Genomic DNA, 19,949 nt, shown 5'->3' on the forward strand with positions numbered 1-19,949 from the left:
TTTATGTATATTTTATTTAGTGATGCACTATTTTATTCTGAAAGGCATTAACCGGAAATGTGGAATTTAGCTAGTGAAACAGAAGTCCCTGTTAATGGCTGATACGTAACTGTCAACAATTCTGGGGTTGCTGAGACCGAAACCCTTTTACGATCCATTACTCTCTGTATTTCACAGGTAAAGATATTTCGTCTGGTTTGATTTAAAAGTTGTTTACTGAACAATCGTAGTAGCTTGAAAGCCCGGATGCTGGTAGCATTTGTAACGAAAGCCAGTGCATGGTTAGCTTATCCTCGTTTCGGTCTGAACCTCTAAGCAAAGTTCCTGACGGTGGTTGAACTCACTAGGAAACGAGCAGATCGCAAGACATTTATAGTTGATCTTAAATGTATCCTAAAACCATTTATTCCCTCTCAAGAGTCTGTTATTGTACCATGACAGTTGACTCACGATGGAAAGCAGCTTTTAAGACACTGAACTCACCAACAATAAAACGATCGGGTATTTAGTTGAATCTAAAATGATGCATTGCAATATAAAAGAAGAAATATTAGTGAAGGAAGGTTGAGTCAGACCTAATTAGTCCGACTAGTTGATGATGGGATTTTCTATTATGGAAGAGACTAGGCGGGTTCTAGAAATAGACGAGATTAAACCAAGTCACCTTGCGAGGTGTATTGTGATGCATTTGAAATTAAGACGTTGAAGTAGTTGGCTCCAAATCTACCTGCAGCAAACATCGTATTTTCCTTGTCAATTGTGTATGAACATTTTATGTTTAGGGCTTTATTTCCCCAGCCTAATAAACCTAATCAAACTGTAGATTATAGGTGCAATCAGGGTCCTGTATTTACACCTGTCGTCTCTGCTTCCAGGTTAATTTTTAAAGGCAACTTAGACTCAAATGTTATGGATGAACCATGAAGGCACAATTACAAGTCACAGGTAAGTTATTTCTTGGACAAATTTATGAGCCACAAATAAACATGAAGCCAGATATTCACCAGATGTATATATTTTTCTCTTTGACAATAAATCTGACCAAAGATTTGTTGCTTTAGGTTAGTTTGGATTATAAAAACTGTTATATGGTAAATCTGAAAATATAAGTATTGTTCTTTATATTAATCGATTTAAATTCAATGGCTTACGTACATTAAAATTACTATGACTTACTCCCACTTGGGAAAGCCCAGATAATGGCTTTGTACGCTTTAATTCACAACATTTAAGTAGCTCCATTGGGATAAAAACTATTTGCTACCATTAAATTAATCAGAGTGTGATCTTACAAGTATTCTAACAGTTTGCTGAACATTTTAATACATGATGATATACCTGTGTTTCAGATGTAGAAGTCGATTAATTAACATGAGGGCCTATTGATTACAATGTTGGAAAATAAGTGAATGTAAAAACTATTAATAATCTAACACAGAGTAGGTGTTATGACACTAAATATAGTCAGGATGTACTGGCTTAATTATACATTAATTATTCTTTTCATGTAATTAAACATGAAACGAATAAACCTTTAACATAGTAGATAGTAATAAAATTATTGTGACAGGTGTAAGCACTTGAAATAAATCTGCCAGAGGTTGGTACAGTGAAGCGTTTAGTTAAATGTTTGGTGTTCACATGATGATATACATTTATAATAATAATAATTATAATAATACTACAATGATGCCCAAGTATGTTTTCCAATTACAACCTCTAAATCAGTATGATCATATGTACAGAAATTTACTTCCAATCTCTTTATAGTTCATGGTTGTGTTCCTCTTTCCAGTGCTTTCAGCTAAGCTAAAGGAAAACAAAAAGAACTGGTTTGGTCCCAGTCCGTATGTTGAGGTACTTGTGGATGGCCAGTCAAAGAGAACAGAAAAATGCAACAACACCCACAGTCCCAAATGGAAGCAGGCCCTCACTGTGTGAGTACTGTTGTTGTTTGTCTCTGTGGCAAAAGCCAGTTTTTTTTACTAGCCAAAATACCAGAAATCAACTTGGGAATTGTTAATACATAGAACTGATACAGAAGAAGAACGTATTTTAATGTTTAATGCACACATAATGTGCTTTTTAGACATGTATTTATATAATTGTGAAAACTGATATAATCATAATAGAAGTTGTGGAATTCCAGTTTTTATTTCATTCTAGCTGTTATAAGTCAAAGATACAATTGTACAATTTGTAGCACATACATTTCTGAGATGAACACAAGATGTCTGTAGGATGTCCCTCCATAATAATACATAATAATAAATATAAAAAGGGTTTATGGTTTTACAATCTATTTTAAGATGCGCGTTTTATAATCCTAATTTGTAAATGCAGAAAACGTGTACTTGGATACCTCCTACTTTAGGATTTCTGCTAACAAGGATGCTCACTTATGGAACAACTTTAATCATATTACACATATTGTAACACGTGATAAATTACACACTGGAAATAACAACATAAGGTTATAGTATAGTCATTTCTTTTATATTTACATAGTTTCTGTGATAGTTTGGGACCAAAGTTAAAAGACTAACTGATTATTGGCTCATTTATAATTTTTTAGTCTTGAAAACTCAATTAGAACAGCTGAATCTAGAGCATGTTTAGAACACTTCAATCCCATAAAAAGTCTTGAAGCTTAAAGATCAATATGTTTTCAAGTTGTACTCAGTCCAGGGCCTCCCTGTTTCAGCTGCACTTAACATAATGGTGGCTGAGTGAATGCCTCAGAGCTGAAAAGTCAGCCTCTTCTTCAGCACAGCTTTTTACTGAATCTTGTCTCTGTGTTGCGTTCCTGCAGAATTGTGACTCCAGTCAGCAAACTCATCTTTTGTGTTTGGAGTCATCAAACACTGAAAGCAGATATTCTGCTGGGCAAGGCCACTGTGGACATCGGCACGGTCCTCAAAGCCAATGATCTTAAATGTGAGTATACACACACGTACTTTGCTTTTTTTTAAAAATCTTGTAAATATTGCACCTTTTTAATTTTCCTTCATTTGTCAGTGAAATTCTGAATTTGTTGTAGGATCAGATGTTTTACATGGAATTTGCATATGTTTTTACACTTGTTGAGTAAAGAGTTCAAATAAAATAAGATAAAAAATAGTAACTTCCCATTCCATGGAGCTACATTTCTGTTGATAGTCTGTTTATGTTTTATCCGTTTTGCCAAGAACTGTGCAGTTAAATGGTGCAGCACACTCTACAGAGGCTGTCCTCTCCTATTATAAAAAAAGTTCATGCCTGAATTGTACTCATTATCAACATATTCTGTTGTGGTTTGATAACATCGACAACCATTTTTCGTATTTCTAACCTTGTTCTTTTGTAAACGTTTGGACTCAGAGGAACATTGTATGTTTTTTCTACTTTGATCTCTTAGTTGAAGTCTGAGTTTTGCTGTCGTGTTGCTGTTGGGAGCATTTTCTTAACGATGTGATTTCTCCTAATCCCAGTGTGTGAGGTGGTGCAGACGCTGCAGCTATACTTCGACAGAGACCCTCAGGATATTGTAGGGGACCTCTCAATCTGTCTGGACGGCATGCATGTTGACCCGGAAGCCTTTGCTCTGGCAGAGAGAGAGCAAGGTAAGGCAAGCACCAAACAAGGTCATGGCATAAATAATGGAGAACTTCATTATTTATGAAGTTCTCCATTCATAAATGAATGGAGAACTTCAGAAAATTCCTTTTTTGAATTAGGATGTCAATTCTATATTGGCTTTTTATAAATGATTAAACTGGTTTACTTTGCTTAATCCATGTAGGGGACTTCTGTCAAGGTTCAAATGCCTGCATTACATTCATTTGCCACCAGGGAGCAGTAGAAGCATATCATACATTGAGTTTGTTGAGGACCGTTTACACAATGGCTCATTTAAAATGGCAGTTTTTAATTTGACTGCCATATAATCAAAAAAAAAAACAACATGTTTTTAAATTCAACTGTAATAGCACTATTAAACATTTTGAAAGCAAATCAGTTGAAATATTATCAATATTATGAAATAGATCATTTCATTATCAGAAATGATCTAACATGGTCATACATGATGTTACAGTTTTCTTCTTTTTTTCCTAGCTCCTCTTACAAATGGAAATGCAACACAAAATGGCAACACAAGCAACAGGTCTTGTAAACTTGTACTTTTGGATTTGCCAGTTTTTCTCCAATAAGGTTCCAGATAATGTTTCTTAAACTTTTACTTTTAGATCAAGCCGGGACACGTCTCCATCCAGTGACTCAGATGACTGGGTCATTGTGCCCAATGGTCTTGCTGTCAGCGATGGAGGTTCTCCCTCTCCGTCTGCAGAGGGCACCACTTCCTCGCGTCCTCCTAGGCCTGCCAGGCCGCCGCCTCCCACGCCACAAAAACCTGCTGCCTCACCAAGTAGGAAAACACACAGTTTCATATACTAAAGAGCTGCTAAAAATATGGATATCATATTTAAAGAAAGCAACTATTCAACTTTTAGATGTATTAGTTTTTGTTGACTACCCAAGGGGGTATTAGACTCCAGTTAAAGAGAGTTTTGCAACTAAAATGAATGCCTTATGCTATTCTTCCCTGCTCCTTATCATCATTGTGTCCCAGGCTCTTCCAGTAGTTCTTCCCCCAGTGAACTGAGTGAAGCACCAGCTTCTGACGGCTCCTCTCAGGCATCTGCAAGCGGAGGTTCAGACCAGCCCGATGACGCAGGTGCACGAGCAGCGACGGCCGTTTCCTCACAGACGGCTAGCGCTCCCAAACCAGGTGGCGCTGTAACAGCAGCTCCAGCTACAACAGCTACTCCCAGAGTCAACCCCATTAGCAACGCCCCGCTGCCACCAGGGTAAGGAACAACTTCCTGTTTTGGTACTATGTTGTGATCTTCAATAATTCAGCTCAGTTGGATTTAAAATATGTTTTTTTCAATGGTACCAAATGATAACTTTTTTGTCAGCTAGGATCATATAGTTATACATAGCTTAATAAACTTTAAGATCCATAGCCCTCATTGTTCCAAGATCTTAGGTTTGTAAGATTTTTCTTTTTTTTTTTTTTTTTTACTGAAAATGCATCAGAATTTGCTTAATATCATTTTTATTGTATTATAGATGGGAGCAGAGGGTGGACCAGAATGGAAGGGTGTATTATGTGGACCACATTGAGAAAAGGACAACCTGGGACAGACCTGAGCCTCTGCCTACAGGGTACAATGCTTTATGCTTTGTTTAATGAATCCTGAAATATCAGAATCTGCTTTATTGGTCATATTGTGTGCACAAACAAGGAATTTGACTTCAGTTTTCAACCAAACAGCAAATCCTAAGTATTTCTATTCTCTTTTAAAATGGCTGCAACAACTTATAGTTACACCTGGATTTGAAGTTTTTACATATTTGCTTTTTCTTTCTTTTTTCCCCAGCTGGGAGCGGCGGGTCGACCCGATGGGTAGAGTGTACTATGTTGACCACATAACACGAACCACAACATGGCAACGGCCCACTCAGGAGTCAGTGCGCAACTATGAGGAATGGCAGAACCAGCGCAGCCAGCTCCAGGGAGCAATGCACCAGTTTAACCAGAGGTTCATTTACGGGGTGAGAACAATTACTTTAATTACTTTCACCTTCAGTTAAGGATTGGTTTCTTTGCTTCAAGACTCTATAAACTATATTAGTACAATTGCTAAATTATGAACCAAGCTGGGTGATCTCTAAATTTTTCAAAGCACACAAGACGGCATGGACCTTTTTTTTTATTATTTTTTTTTATTTTCTTAAACAGGTTTGCTTATTTATCTATTACTTGTTCATCTATTCAGATAAGCTAAAACAAATACAAAATTGTATATACCAATAAGATAAGGATTAAGAATTTCACTAAGATCAGTTTACTTATTTGTAAATCCGAATTTTACTCTATGTTTCTGTTTTATTAATAGAGACTATTAATTCACATTCTTTCTGGCTCAGCTTCAGGACCAGTTTGCAGCCACATCCACTAAAGAGTTCGACCCACTGGGACCGCTGCCGCACGGCTGGGGTAAATATATTTTTACGAGAATTCACCTTAAAGAAACTGAAGTCTTAGAAACATGATAAGGATCTGTTGAAGGAACGCATAGCTGTAAGTTGACATATATTTGTGTACAAAAATGTTTTTGTTTTAGAGAAGAGAACAGACACCAACGGCAGAGTATATTTTGTTCATCATCCAACTCGAACGACACAGTGGGAGGACCCGAGGACACAGGGGTGAGTGCATATCGTATCATGATATCGTGTGTTTTATGGGTGTAACTCTCTTTGGTAACAGCTGGATTCGTTCTGTATCACTGAAAAGCAGCAACATGCCAATGTGTTTCTCAATTTATGAGGACTTCTTTGAAACTTGAAAATGGGAAACATTTTGGATCCTTCTTTTAAAAAGTTGCTTTGCAATTGCATTTTAGGCAATGCAATGTTTTTCTTAATTAAAAAAAAAGATTTTTTATTTTATTTTTTTTATTTACGGTTTTTGTGTCTTTTCAATATAGCATAAAATCTACTTTAGTGGTTAAATAGAAAATTTACAGAATATAGCAAATGAATGAATCCAAAAAAATCGATTGTCAGAATAATCGACTGTGACTGTGTGAATAAATTTAAGCTTCACTGTAAAGCGTGCTTATTTTCTTATCCTGTGTGTTTGTGTGTTTTCTTTGCATGTTTTGCTCAGTCTCCTGAACGACAAACCCCTGCCTGAAGGGTGGGAGATGAGGTTCACTGTGGACCACATTCCCTACTTTGTAGACCACAACCGGAAAACGACGACCTACATCGACCCCCGGACAGGGAAATCTTCCTTGTAAGTTGGTGTTCATAACATTTAAAGTAATCCTGGTGGTAAAGGAGATCTACCTCTTGGTCTTCCATTCTTGTCACAACAAAAAAATGTTTGTTGTCTCACTTTTACAGCGAGAATGGGCCACAGATCACGTATGTTCGGGACTTTAAAGCCAAAGTGCAATACTTCAGATTCTGGTGTCAGGTATGTTTACAAATCAAATTGTTAATTGATTTTGTCCTGCTTTACTGATTTTTTAATGTATATTTCTACATTATTATTCAGAGATGAAAACAGATTCTGCTGGATCTGAGAACACATGTGTGTTTTGTGTTTTCTCTTAGCAATTATCTATGCCTCAGCATATCAAGATTACCGTCTCCAGAAAAACTTTGTTTGAGGATTCATTTCAGCAGGTACAATCTTGTCTTTTTGTCAGGTTGCGAGGTATTCAATTAGTTTTTTTTTGTTTGTACATGAATTATGTAAGTGGATTAATATCCGGCCTTGCTTTCAAAGATCATGAGTTTTCACCCACAAGATTTGAGGCGGAGACTCTGGATCATTTTCCCTGGAGAGGAGGGCTTGGACTACGGAGGCGTAGCCAGGTAATCCCTCTGAAATTTTTTATGCAGGTGTGTCTTTTTCTTTTTTGTGACTAGTTGGGTGTGAAAAGACTAACTTGCAAGTTTTGTTGACAACACCCAATGTTGATGTAAAGTTGTGATGTAATATAAGCCTCCATGGAATCTTGCTCATCAAGAAATTATCTCACTTCTTTACATCACATATAATTGCTAATATATTTTTGTAATTTGTGTTGGTATTTCCAGAGAATGGTTCTTCTTGCTCTCCCATGAAGTGCTAAATCCCATGTACTGTTTGTTCGAGTACGCTGGAAAGGACAACTACTGTCTTCAGATTAACCCGGCTTCTTATATCAATCCGGATCATCTTAAATACTTTAAATTCATTGGCCGCTTCATTGCCATGGTACCCTTTTCTATTGGTTTTAAAATAAATTTTTGGCTTAATAAATTTAAATTTGCATGTCTTTCATTCAAAGTCACTAAATGTGTATTTTGTTTCTCTATTTTTTCCTCAGGCCTTGTTCCATGGAAAGTTTATTGACACGGGTTTCTCGCTGCCTTTCTACAAGCGCATTTTGAACAAACCGCTGGCTCTTAAAGACTTGGAGTCCATTGACCCCGAATTTTATAATTCACTCATCTGGATCAAGTATGTAGTTCATGTATATAATGTGTGTGAGGTACAATTGAACGTAATAATCTGGAAAACCATGGAATTTGTGTATTTTGCAGGTCTGGAAAAAGAAAGTAGAGTATGTAAAATAATCTTTATTTCTAGATTATGTTTTATTCTATTGAGCAATGATGACGCAGGTTTAACACCTGACCACAGTAAAATGTCTGTTATAAATTCATAATAAAGTTTTATATTTATAGTTTAAAATGATATAAAAAAGGTCTAATCACTATGGAGAAATTAGTCTGAAAAATTAAAGGATTTTGGCATAAAGCTTATATGATCTTTATGCCAACCTAGATTTTCTGAAATGGTCAGTGGTCAAACAGTTTTGAAATTCAACTCTGTTGAATGTGAACCAAATAACACATGATTGTTTCATTCTGGATTTTCATACAGATAATTATCTTTAATATCTTCCAAGGTTTTGATTAGCCAGCAAATTTTTAACATCTGTTGGTTCTCATAATTAGTGAGGACAATTTAAGGTCAATAAATGTTAATGTTCTGTCTACAAATTCTGATGATCTCCAGCTTAGTTTTCTGCAGGTAAGATAATGATTAGGGTTGGTGGAACCTCTGAGAGTTAGAAGCATGTTCTATTGCTGGCTGACAGAAAAAGCTACAACAACAGATCCATGCACTTAAATACATAAACCTGGAAGTCTCAGCTAACAGGTTATGTGTCAAGTTTTCCATTTTCTCTTTATGAGTTAGAGGCTCTTCTGTACCACAAGAGTTCACCCTTCACATTTTATTGCTGCCTGTAAAACCTTAGAGGAGCTGTGTTGCTACGGTTATTTAAACTGAATTGGTTAATAAAGTGGGTTTTATGTCTTGCAGGGACAATAACATAGAGGAATGCGGTCTGGAGATGTTCTTCTCTGTTGATAAGGAGATCCTGGGAGAGGTCAGCACTCATGAGCTGAAACCAGATGGAGGAAACATTCCAGTTACTGAAGAGAACAAGGAGGAATACATCAGGTACAGCTGCATTGTTTCCACTTCCTATTTACTATTCAAGTTTTGCTGCTTTTACATCTTCCATAATATAACAGTTATGCAAGTAGATTTTTTTTCTTCTTACATATTTATATATACAGGTTGGTGGCAGAATGGAGGCTGTCCAGAGGGGTGGAGGAGCAGACTCAGGCATTCTTTGAGGGCTTCAATGAAGTTCTTCCTCAGCAGTACCTTCAGTACTTTGATGCAAAGGAGTTGGAGGTACAAAGCTAATTGGGTGTTTTTCTCAGCAATCTTAAAAAAAAATAGGATTTAAATGTGCTTGTCATCCATTGCTGATTAAAATAATATTATATTTTACAGTATTTTTTGTGATAACTGTAAAATTTACTGTAAAATGTATATTTTTTGGCATTTCTCTCTGAATAAAGTCAGATTACCACAAACACAAATGCTGCCCTAAAAATAAATACTTTAGACACTAGGTACATTAGGGGGAGCAGCTGCATACATTGATGGCATTTGATCAAATCTTCAAATATATTTGTCTTTATTGATTCTCTCATGTAATATATCTGTCGTAATTGAAGATAAGGTAAAGCACTATTTCCTGCAACATAAATAGCAATTGGAATTGCATGATGGTGATGTGTTCAGTGTATTCTCTGTTTTGTTTTTAGGTAATGCTGTGTGGGATGCAGGAGATAGACCTGGTGGACTGGCAGAGAAACACGATTTATAGACATTATGCTCGGAGCAGCAAGCAGATCCTTTGGTTCTGGCAGGTTTGTTCTGAAAAGAAATGTTCTGTTATTGTTATATTTGTTAATGTAACATGGAATCAAATCTTCACAAGCCTTGGGTGGACCTAACCTCCATGCTATTTCATTTTAAAAAAATATCCAGCAACAAAAAAATCTCTGAACTTTCATGTGTTGGAGCAGTTTGGAACATAATCTCCTTTCTCTTCTATAGTAAGATTAAGTCAAACTTAGCAAAACAGAAAATGTTTTAGAAAAAAAGGTACAGTTTGAGATTTATTTTCACAGATTGACTGTAGTATTCAGAAAGTGGGAGGAAAGGCTGACTGGCATGTATGTAAAGTAAACATGCCAGTTTCATAATGTTTTAATTTGTTTTAAAGAGTAAAATATACAATTAAAACGGCACTGGAAGTATGTGGTGCTGGAATTGTACAAAAGTGCAGCATAAATGTGCAACTCTATATCAATTTTTCTTATCTGAATGTATTTGGAATTATCTAACTACTTGGAACATAAATGATTTGTTTTGCAGTTTGTGAAGGAAATGGACAACGAAAAACGAATGAGACTCCTGCAGTTTGTCACCGGCACCTGCCGTCTTCCTGTGGGTGGCTTTGCTGACTTGATGGGTGCGTAAAATCCATACAGACGTATAAAACAGATGTTTCTTTTGCACCGTCATGAGATTTTTCTCATACAATTTTCTTGTACGCGCGAATAGGAAGCAATGGTCCACAAAAGTTTTGCATTGAGAAAGTGGGGAAAGAAAACTGGCTTCCACGAAGTCACACGTGGTGAGAATGTTTCTTTTTTGCTCAAAATGACATCATATCATAAATGAATGGGCACCTCAGCTTTTCTTGTCACGTGCAGTAAAAGACAACCAAAAATGTCAGAAGAGTAACTTTGGCTCTGTTGTTTTTTTCTATTTAGCTTCAATCGTCTGGATCTCCCTCCTTATAAAAGCTATGAGCAGCTGAAGGAGAAACTTATGTTTGCCATTGAGGAAACGGAAGGATTTGGGCAGGAATAATCATAGCAGGAGTTCCTGACTTTCATCCCGATAACCACGTGGATGCAACAGAAAATTGCTGACCTTGAATGAGCCGGATCCATTTTTAGAAAAGAAGCACTTTTAGCAGTTTCTCTCTGCAGCCTGGAAATGCTTTCAAAACCCTGGTAGATTCTGTCTGTCTCAATAGCATATTCACAAAAGAATACAAAATTGTTCCATAATAGGTTCATTATTTAACAAGGGATCTGTGAGTCGTCTACCTTGATGATCTGTTCCTCCCTGATCCACTTAATCTCACCTGCTGCACAAAAAGACTAAAAAAAAGAGACGCCTTTCTCACTCTGGCATGCCTGCACTTGCTGTATGTTGAGTAAGCGCAGTTTCTACACGTGGAGCACACATTCTGCGACATAGTCATTTATTTAGAACCACTTCGTTGGGCCTATGCACCCTGATAATGTACGAGGAAAGAACCTTGTCTGTACATTTTGACTCATAATATGGAGATTAATTTCCTGACAGATAAAACACAGTCCCTTGTGATTCGAGGTCATTGAGGTTTTGTTTTCTTTCTTTTGATGGAAGGTGGGATGAATGAATATTTTTCTAATAGGTGACTGAAATGAATCCTGTAGCACATATACAGTTTTTTATTAACTTTGCTAAATGTGATGACTTTAATTGCAATAATAACTTTCTTGTGTTGTGACAGGTGTTCAACTAGTTTGCACATGCTTTTGTGAGCAGTGAGAATATGATTGCGATTAGAAGATGCTATTTTTAAGTGCAATAGTTTTGTAGAACACATAATTTCGCCAATGTCGCATTCAAACGGGGCTTTGATTAGTTTTTCTAAGATTTGGTTTTTACCTTCAAGTTAAATCCCAGTACAACATAGAGATCTGTTGCATACTTTGAATTCTGTATGGTTGCTGTGGTTTGCTGTCCCATTATAGCTGCTACTGTTATATCTGCATTTTAGACCGTAAATGTTCACCAAATGTTTCAGTCAGGAAGAAGTAAACTGTGAAGGCTGTGATAACGAAGCTGGTACTGATGACCCCTTCACACTGAGCGATCGTCGGTTCTCAGCTAGTTCTCAAGAGCCCAAGTTACATAGCTGGAGCAACGGTGCATCAGATGGGTTCTGTTAAGCTTTGCAAACGGAGTGAATCCGAGAAAAGCTAAGATTTTAAATCCTACAGGTTTCATTTATTAAGTGACTGTTATTGCTTATGTACAGTTGAAACCAGACATTTACACACACATTTTCAAAATTATGTTTTATTAACCTCACGATTATATTAAATTGTACTAAAATGGTCCCAGAATAATTAGATTTTAAGATAATTGCTCACATTTTCTTCAAATTCAGAAGTTTAAATAAATTGTATTCATATTTGGGAATATTGCCCATTTGACTTGAAAATGTTGGGTAGTTTTTCACAATCTTCTCATAATAGTTTGCTGGAGTTTTGGTATATTCCTCCCACCAGACCTGATTTAACTGAGTCTGTTATGCAATCTGCCTTGATTGCACAAAGGTTTTTTTTTTTTTTTTTAGCTCTGCCCTCAATTTTCTCTATGGAATTGGATCAAGGTTTTGCAATGGCCATTCCAAAACATTGACTCACTTTGATTCTTTTGTAACTAATTTACTAGTAGGCTTAGGGTCATTGTTTGTATGGAAACCCGCAGTTTAACTTTCTGTCTGTCTGGAGATGTTTCTTTAATATTTCCACATGATCTTCTTTTCTATTTTGTGAAGTGCACCAGTCCCTCCCGCAGCAAAACATCCACACAGTATGATGCTAGCCCTCGGTACAACTGGGATAGTTTTAGTGGATTTTCAAGCTCTCCTCTGCTATAATCTGCATTATGGACAAACATGTCAGTGTTATTTTTATTTGACCACAACATATCAAAAATATTAACATATAGGTGCATTTGCAAAGTGTAATTTTTTTATTTTTTTAACTTTTCATGTGACTTCTTCGCCAAGTCGCCTTACAGCTAACATTGGTACATGTTTCACTGTGTATAATCACACTCTCTTGCCAGATTCTGCCAGCTTCTTCCCAAAACAAGTTTTAGTTTTAGTTTTTTTTTCTGGGGTTTATGTGCACATTTTGCTGTGAAATATGTTCATCTGTAGGGCACAAATCTTGCCTCCTTTGTGAATGTTATCACAGCTCAATATTCCCATGACGTTCATAGTTGCCAATAATATTTTTGGACAGATGAATAGGGTGGGAGTTATTCCAAGGATAAACCAGATTTGTGGAGGTCTGGCATTCTCTTCCTTCTACTTTGACTGATTTCTTTAGGTTATCCACACAGTGCTACTCAAGGAAACCTTGTGATTGAGGTCCACCTCAAAGAACATCCACAATTCACTCAAGTATTGTGAACTATCGGATGCCTACCAGGCCATGCCACTAATCATCTAGGTTTCTGCAAATTGTTTAAAGGTAATTTAAGCTTAAAGGTAAAGGTAAATGGATTGAGTCTTAGTTCATATAAACGTCTGAATTTGAAGGCTGTAATAAAAATGTTTTTAAAACATTTTAATTTACTTGACTTTGCAAATAAAAAAAAGTGGTAATCTTATTGTTATCCTAAAACAAGAGAGTTTTAATTTGATTTAATGTCATGCATCTGAGAGTAAATATCTGGTTTCAACTACAAATACATTTAGTGAGTATAAAAAAGCTCCTCCATCAAAACATCTGGATTGCCCAAGAAGTGAAGAAAACTTAGTTCCACAGAACCCTAGTTTTATAGGGTGCGAGTTGCTCAGATTTGTACATTGTAATTAAAGAATTCTACTAGCACAAGGCTATATAGAAAGGTAATTAGTAAAATTGTGAACCTTTAAATGTCATTGTTGGTCTCCACATTTCACAAGAGCATCTACAGCATCCTCATGAAAACATTGTCACCCCTTGTAAAGATGTCCGGGAGAGGTGGGCGGGACTTTAAAATTCTCTCTGCAAATACTTTTAGAAAATCTGGCTTTTAATTTCAGAACATTTAGTAAATGTGTTGGGGGGCGGGGGGATATAGCAAGTTTTAATAAGATCTTCAGCACCACAGTTGGTATCTAATCATCAATGACTTCATGTTTACCAAGAGGATAATTATGTTGTAACACTAAAATCTGATCTTCAAAAGTGGAGAAGGTAAGAGACCATGCAGTTTAATTAAAGTAGAAATTAGTTTTATAAAACAGGAAAACTAAAGAGAAGATAGCTACTCATCTAGAATAATGATTTAAAAAATATTGAAGTTGCTGTGGTCTGTGTGAGATTATGCTACTGCTAAAAATACATTTTACAACTTTTTTTCTTTTTACATGCTTCCAAGGGGTGCCCATAATTGTGCAAGATATTGTACTTTAAGTTGTACTTCAACTTTCAGCTTTTATTTTTCCAAATACATAAAAAGACAATTATAAAAACTGAAAAAAAAGGTGTTTCATCAATGAATCTGAATATAGCCCTGTTTTTATTTTATCATTTAAAACTGCTACTGGTGTTACTTTTTGAGGTTCACTGGATTTTCTTTTTTCAAATGTTTCTAACAGTTTTCTATTTTAAGATTGTGGCACACATGTTTAAATCTCACATTTACTGTGAATGGGAAAACAAGCAGTAAGCAGCTTTACACAGTTTCAGACTGATTTAAAATAATTATGTAGTAATGTCATTATTAGCAACCCCCCTAGCTTTACATTGGGGCTGTGCTGCAAATTGAAGACTGTGATTGTAATGTGTGTTCTACTTTAAAAAAATATATATATATCTATCTATCTGCTGTTTCCCTTTAAAATCACTCATTAAAAACAAATAAGATTCTTGGATTTGAAGTGTGAATTTACTCCCATAAACCATTTCATTATAGTTATTTTTTTACTATGCTTTATCTACATTCAAGGATTAGTTTTCCTTTGTTTACCTTTTAATGATTAATTACTGTATCAATTTCTTCTAATTATTTAACTTTTTCATGTTGGATGTGAATCAGTCCAACCACAACCCACAGCTAGCTGGACTTGAATATAATGTTTACCCTTTGTGTTTACAGCACACTGACACAAAGCTGGTTGATTTTTGCTACTTGTCTTTCTGATCACCACTGTGTTCCAAATCATGGGACAGGAATCTGTAGAAATATGCAAAAGTGTATCAGAGTTGTAATGACAGCATTGTGATAATCCATTGTCAGTTGTGTAATCACTATTTATATTTTTAGCTATAACTTTTTGATAAGTGAAAGTGGGTTAATTCTCTTGATCAATAACATGAATTGAATGTGCTGTTGACGTGAACTGATTAATGAAATCAAATGGTGAACTTTCTCGTTAATATCTCTCTTCTTGCTCCTCCTACAATGCCCTACACACAGCTTAACTATTCCCAAAGTTCTGCTTCTCAAAAATTTTGAATATTACATAGATAGAAACAAAATAAAATTGATTGTTAATACAGGAACGTCAACATACTGAAAAGATTGTATGAGAACATCTTCTAATAAATTAGTTTCTAGTGATGGAAATGTAATTTGGGTTTAAACATCTAAAGACTTAATTATCAAGGAATAGCTGGTATTTAATGGATTTTTTTATATATGGTAAAATATTTCTTAATTTGAAATTGAATGTAAAATTTGCCAAGGAAATCAATTTGATTTGACTTTATTTAAACGACAAATCACCATCATTATTTGAGCTCATTTAAAAGATTACACAAAGTAAGTCGTTCATAAAGGAGCGACTCAGGAACCAGTTAGTTTTTTCATGACTGGGGTCGATTTTCTGTGTGACACATGAGTCGCAACCTTTATTTGTGTCCCCTCTCGGTCTCTCGGGTTCGATTGAAAGTCATGGCAGGTCCTGACCTGATAAGAACTGTCCTGTACACGATCAATAACCTTTTACAACAGGAGAAATACAAAGCCGCCTTGGCTGTTGTGAAGGGATTCAGGAACGGAGCTGTGTGAGTAAAGCACAAGCAGCTGGCTAGCTTAGCCGCGTTAGTTGTATAGCTGCAGTCCTAACTTCGTTTAATCTTCGATCTTTACATCCCATACCGAGTCGAAGATAGCCATGATAAATTATGCTTGCAGTAGCAGTTACTGTTATTTTACATCAAATCAGGTGTGTTTCAACTGAGTGAATCATGTTTGTTTTAGATATGGAGCAAAGATCAGAGCACCACATGCCCTGGTCATGACATTTCTGTTTAGAAGTGGCAGGTCAGTCACTGATGTGAACATTTACTTCATTTACTTACAGCGTTGTCTATTTTGGGTGTGAACACATTGAATGTATTCCCATTGTAGTTTAAAAGACAAGCTTCGAGCCATTTTGAAAGCCACATACACCCACTCCAGGAACCTGGCCTGCTTTGTGTTCACATACAAAGGACTGCAAGCCTTACAGCAGAAGATCCAAGGAAAGAGTCTCCAGAGCCACTCCTTCCTCGCTGCCTGTGTTGGAGGATGGCTGGTGTTTGGAGACAACAACAATATCAACAGCCAGGTAGAGTATGGTGTTTTGTAGGTCAGGAGTGTCTGGGGAAAAAAACTGTTAAAAACTGCTTAATAAAAGTTTCCTTATCTGCCGCTCTGTGTTTGGGTCCATAAAACTTGTTCAAAATCTATGTAAAAATACAAAAAAAAGAAGTAATTGTTGCAACTTTAAACTTAAAGTAAAGTATTTTTATGAGGGAGAAAAAAAATACTTATTTAGCCTTTTTATTAACAAACACAAGTCCTAAAAAAAATCAGTTACTAATTCTAATGATACTTGCCATACAATTTTAAGATCTGCCCATTAGTGCATCTCTGTGCATCTTGGACGTTTTGACAATCTGACTAGAATATGTACAGATTAAAAAACCTATTTCCTATGTCCTGAACCCAATGGGACACAACCCACTCACTCATGATTGTACTGATATAGTCCAAACTTTGACTTGTTTCTCTTATTCCTTTCCCCATCCTTTAAAGTTACAGATTCTATCTGTTTTCTGGGGCCGATTGATTTCCTGTGTTTAACAGTTTCTTAATTTTTTACTTTATCACTTCAGATCAACATGTACCTGCTGTCCAGAATCCTATTCGCCTTGTCTCGACTGGCTGTCGAAAAAGGAGTCATCCCTGCGCCCAAACAAGACCCTTTCCCACTCTTTGCCACGCTGGTGTGGGGAATCGTGTTGTGGTTGTTTGAGTATTACCCCCACACCCTTCAACCCTCCCTTCAGTCCTCCATGAATTATCTTTATCATGACAGCAATGTGTGGCATGACATCTCAGACTTCCTTGTTTATAATAAACCAAGGATTGCTGGATCTTAGAAATGACGTTTTATGCATTTCCCTGTACTGATTTATTTAGTCTTTCTGCTAATGATTGTATAAATATTTTGTTAATAATCAAACATTTTTTTGTTAATTGTTGCATTTTTTGACTCTTGATATGACACTGTACTATGACATTTAATGAACACTTTTTATTTTATTTTGTGATTTATGCAAAATTTGATCATGATTGCAAAGCACTACGTTCATTTACTGTATTCACACTGTTCTTGTATGATTATATTTTTGGGGAAGTTTTCTCTTAAGTCCAGAATTTGTTTAATTTTTACATTTTAATAATATTAAAAGAAAAATAATTATGATCGTTGCTTATTTGTTAAGTTTTAGGAATAAAATGTTTGATAAAATATTTAGGAGTATTACACATACTCAATACTCTGTAATGTTCAGTGTTTTGTAGTGAAATTCAACAACCTGCTAAAATGAAACTTACATAGCCTGACTCAGTCACAAATGGATGACCCCATTTATTTATGGAAAATAAACAAATGGGGTTCATTTTAAAAATCTGAAAAACTAAATTGATGAAAGACACAAACAATATGTTCAATGGGATAAAACCAAAATGATGTCTAAATGCCATTTAAGGACCATAAAAGCACACAAAGCATGTATTTGTGCAATACAATTTTTGCAACTTCTGACAATTTAGGATATTTTGGTCAAATATAAATACACCTAATTTATAACTAAAAACTTTCAAGCTATTTTCTGCTGCTTATTTCATGTCTCTAAAGTGATAACACAAAGTTTTCATTTTAAAAACATATCTTGATGTTTGGACATTCAAACTCCTATTCATATGTCAAGGTGGAGGTTCTCTCCAAGTGGTGGTTTGATTTTGCATTAGTGTACTTCCTCATGACACTTCTGACTCAAGAAACTACTTGTTTACCATGAATGATGCCTCTTAAGAGACCCCACAGGTCCATCAGCTGGCACTACTTAAATACGCTTTTTATCTAAGTGCCTTTAGGGAGCTTGGGACATTTTGAAGTGTTATTTTATTGTGTTGCCATATATGACATTGTGTAATGTGATTGTTATATATTTTGAAGTCTCTGAAATTTATGTACAGTACTTTATTTAGTTGAACTAGGTACTTGCATTGTTTTTTATATATATAAAAATAACATACGCATTGGACATTGTGCAAAGACCAAAAGGATATTTAAATTTGAAGCACCAGAACCCACATTTTGCATGATTTTTAGACATAAACAATCCCTCATAGTGCTGAATGTTCGCAACAACTGTGAACTCCTGCAGGTAGCATTCAAAAACTGGGCGTGCATTGGAACACATATACTGAACAGATTTATGTCTACTGCCTGAAGGTGTGTCACGGTTGTACAGTGTTAAATGAGGAGTGAAAAAAACATCATGTTTCAGCAAAACCTGTTCTGTATTTATCTTTAAAATCCTGGATAATTGTTTTTACAGCCTTGCACTAACCACTCTGTCATGCATCCAGCCTTAAAGTATCATTGGTTAAAAGAAAAGAAGTACAAATAGTGTGTGTGCAAACAGTAATTATCTTCCTAAAACTTTCTTCTATTGATAATAACAACAACTACGTGCAGCTATACTCAGACATACCTAACACTTTATTGTCCCAGACTGTCATGTCTGATATTATACATAACAATTAAACTTGACATAACTCACTCGATTCAATACTGTTATGATCTGTTTAGCTGATATAATACGAAGGGGACTGGCTTGTCTCTGCTGTTAGACTACTGAATAAGTCAAACACCAATTTTGAAGTGACTATAAAGTTCAGCCATTGCAGGTAGATTCCTTTAAGACATTTTTGACTTAAACTTTAGGCCTTTAAGCTTTGACCGATTTTCCTGCTTCATATATACACTTGCTGCTATAGTCGTAGGTTATTGAATCAGATCCTGTCTCACACACTCTGTGCAGGACTAGAGGTGACTGATTGGGGAATGTACATTCCATATTTCCCTCATAGGTTTGGACTCAGTGGATACAATTAAAACACACCTAGAGGCATTTTTTTCCAAGAAGCTGTATGTTAGACTTGGGTTTTTATGATTGGCATTCATGAATATTGTGTTTCTTGTATTGTACAATAATGTATATTTTACTTGGCTCCCCTTTGTAAAGGAATCCATGTCATCCGTCTATGAAAAGGTGCTGTATGATTTATTGATGAACATTTGGAATTGATGTATTGGATGAGAAAATAATTCATCTCCCACTTCATCTTCCTAATGGACCCCTGAAGGTTTTTAGTGAAAAATAACGAGAATGCTCATAATTTCATCGACATCAGTTCCATTAAACTGCCTTAGATATTTCTATTTGGCGATTCTCAGTTCTGTTTCTGTGCCTAACTTAACTTCTGTAATCATGAACAAAAACTTCCAGTTTCTTCTTTTGTCTTTAGCTAACCACCATCAGTATGTGGATGTCTGATTAAATGGGTGAATGGCTGAATGTGGTATAAAACACTCAGACTTAAAGTACTGTACAAATGCAGTCTGTGTAACATTTAGCATCACCTTCCTCAGCAAAGTTTTGTGAGATTTTAGCGCGGATTTGATGCTTCTTTTGGAAGAAAACACGTATTGTGTAGAGTACATTCTGGAAACTGCTCCATTTCCTTGAGCTTTTTACAACCTGATTACTGATTCAAAGATAGTTTGCCGCTACATTGAAGATTGCGTCAGCAGTTAAACTTGTCTTTTAATTGAACACAGGGA

General features: G+C 35.8%; 2 protein-coding genes across 2 annotated transcripts; both read left to right on the plus strand.

Moving 5' to 3' along the window:
* The first annotated feature begins 49 nt into the window (after positions 1-49).
* itcha (itchy E3 ubiquitin protein ligase a) lies at positions 50-11,387 on the plus strand. The gene is made up of 24 exons (XM_008409197.3): positions 50-177; positions 876-945; positions 1,796-1,937; positions 2,813-2,937; positions 3,471-3,602; positions 4,096-4,144; positions 4,227-4,405; positions 4,610-4,847; positions 5,113-5,208; positions 5,424-5,598; positions 5,974-6,043; positions 6,171-6,255; positions 6,719-6,847; positions 6,958-7,030; positions 7,171-7,242; positions 7,346-7,434; positions 7,660-7,819; positions 7,932-8,065; positions 8,936-9,076; positions 9,196-9,316; positions 9,736-9,840; positions 10,352-10,448; positions 10,541-10,613; positions 10,753-11,387. The coding sequence occupies exons 2-24, from the start codon at positions 921-923 to the stop codon at positions 10,850-10,852; spliced, it is 2,610 nt and encodes an 869-aa protein (XP_008407419.2). The 5' UTR covers positions 50-177; positions 876-920; the 3' UTR covers positions 10,853-11,387.
* Positions 11,388-15,601: 4,214 nt separating this feature from the next.
* pxmp4 (peroxisomal membrane protein 4) lies at positions 15,602-19,547 on the plus strand. Its single transcript, XM_008409234.3, has 4 exons — positions 15,602-15,831; positions 16,028-16,090; positions 16,178-16,376; positions 16,927-19,547. The coding sequence occupies exons 1-4, from the start codon at positions 15,662-15,664 to the stop codon at positions 17,191-17,193; spliced, it is 699 nt and encodes a 232-aa protein (XP_008407456.1). The 5' UTR covers positions 15,602-15,661; the 3' UTR covers positions 17,194-19,547.
* The last annotated feature ends 402 nt before the right edge of the window (positions 19,548-19,949 follow it).

The sequence above is a fragment of the Poecilia reticulata genome, chromosome 5 (assembly GCF_904066995.2).
Source record: "Poecilia reticulata chromosome 5, P_reticulata-male-v2, whole genome shotgun sequence".
Taxonomy (NCBI): Eukaryota; Metazoa; Chordata; class Actinopteri; order Cyprinodontiformes; family Poeciliidae; genus Poecilia; species Poecilia reticulata.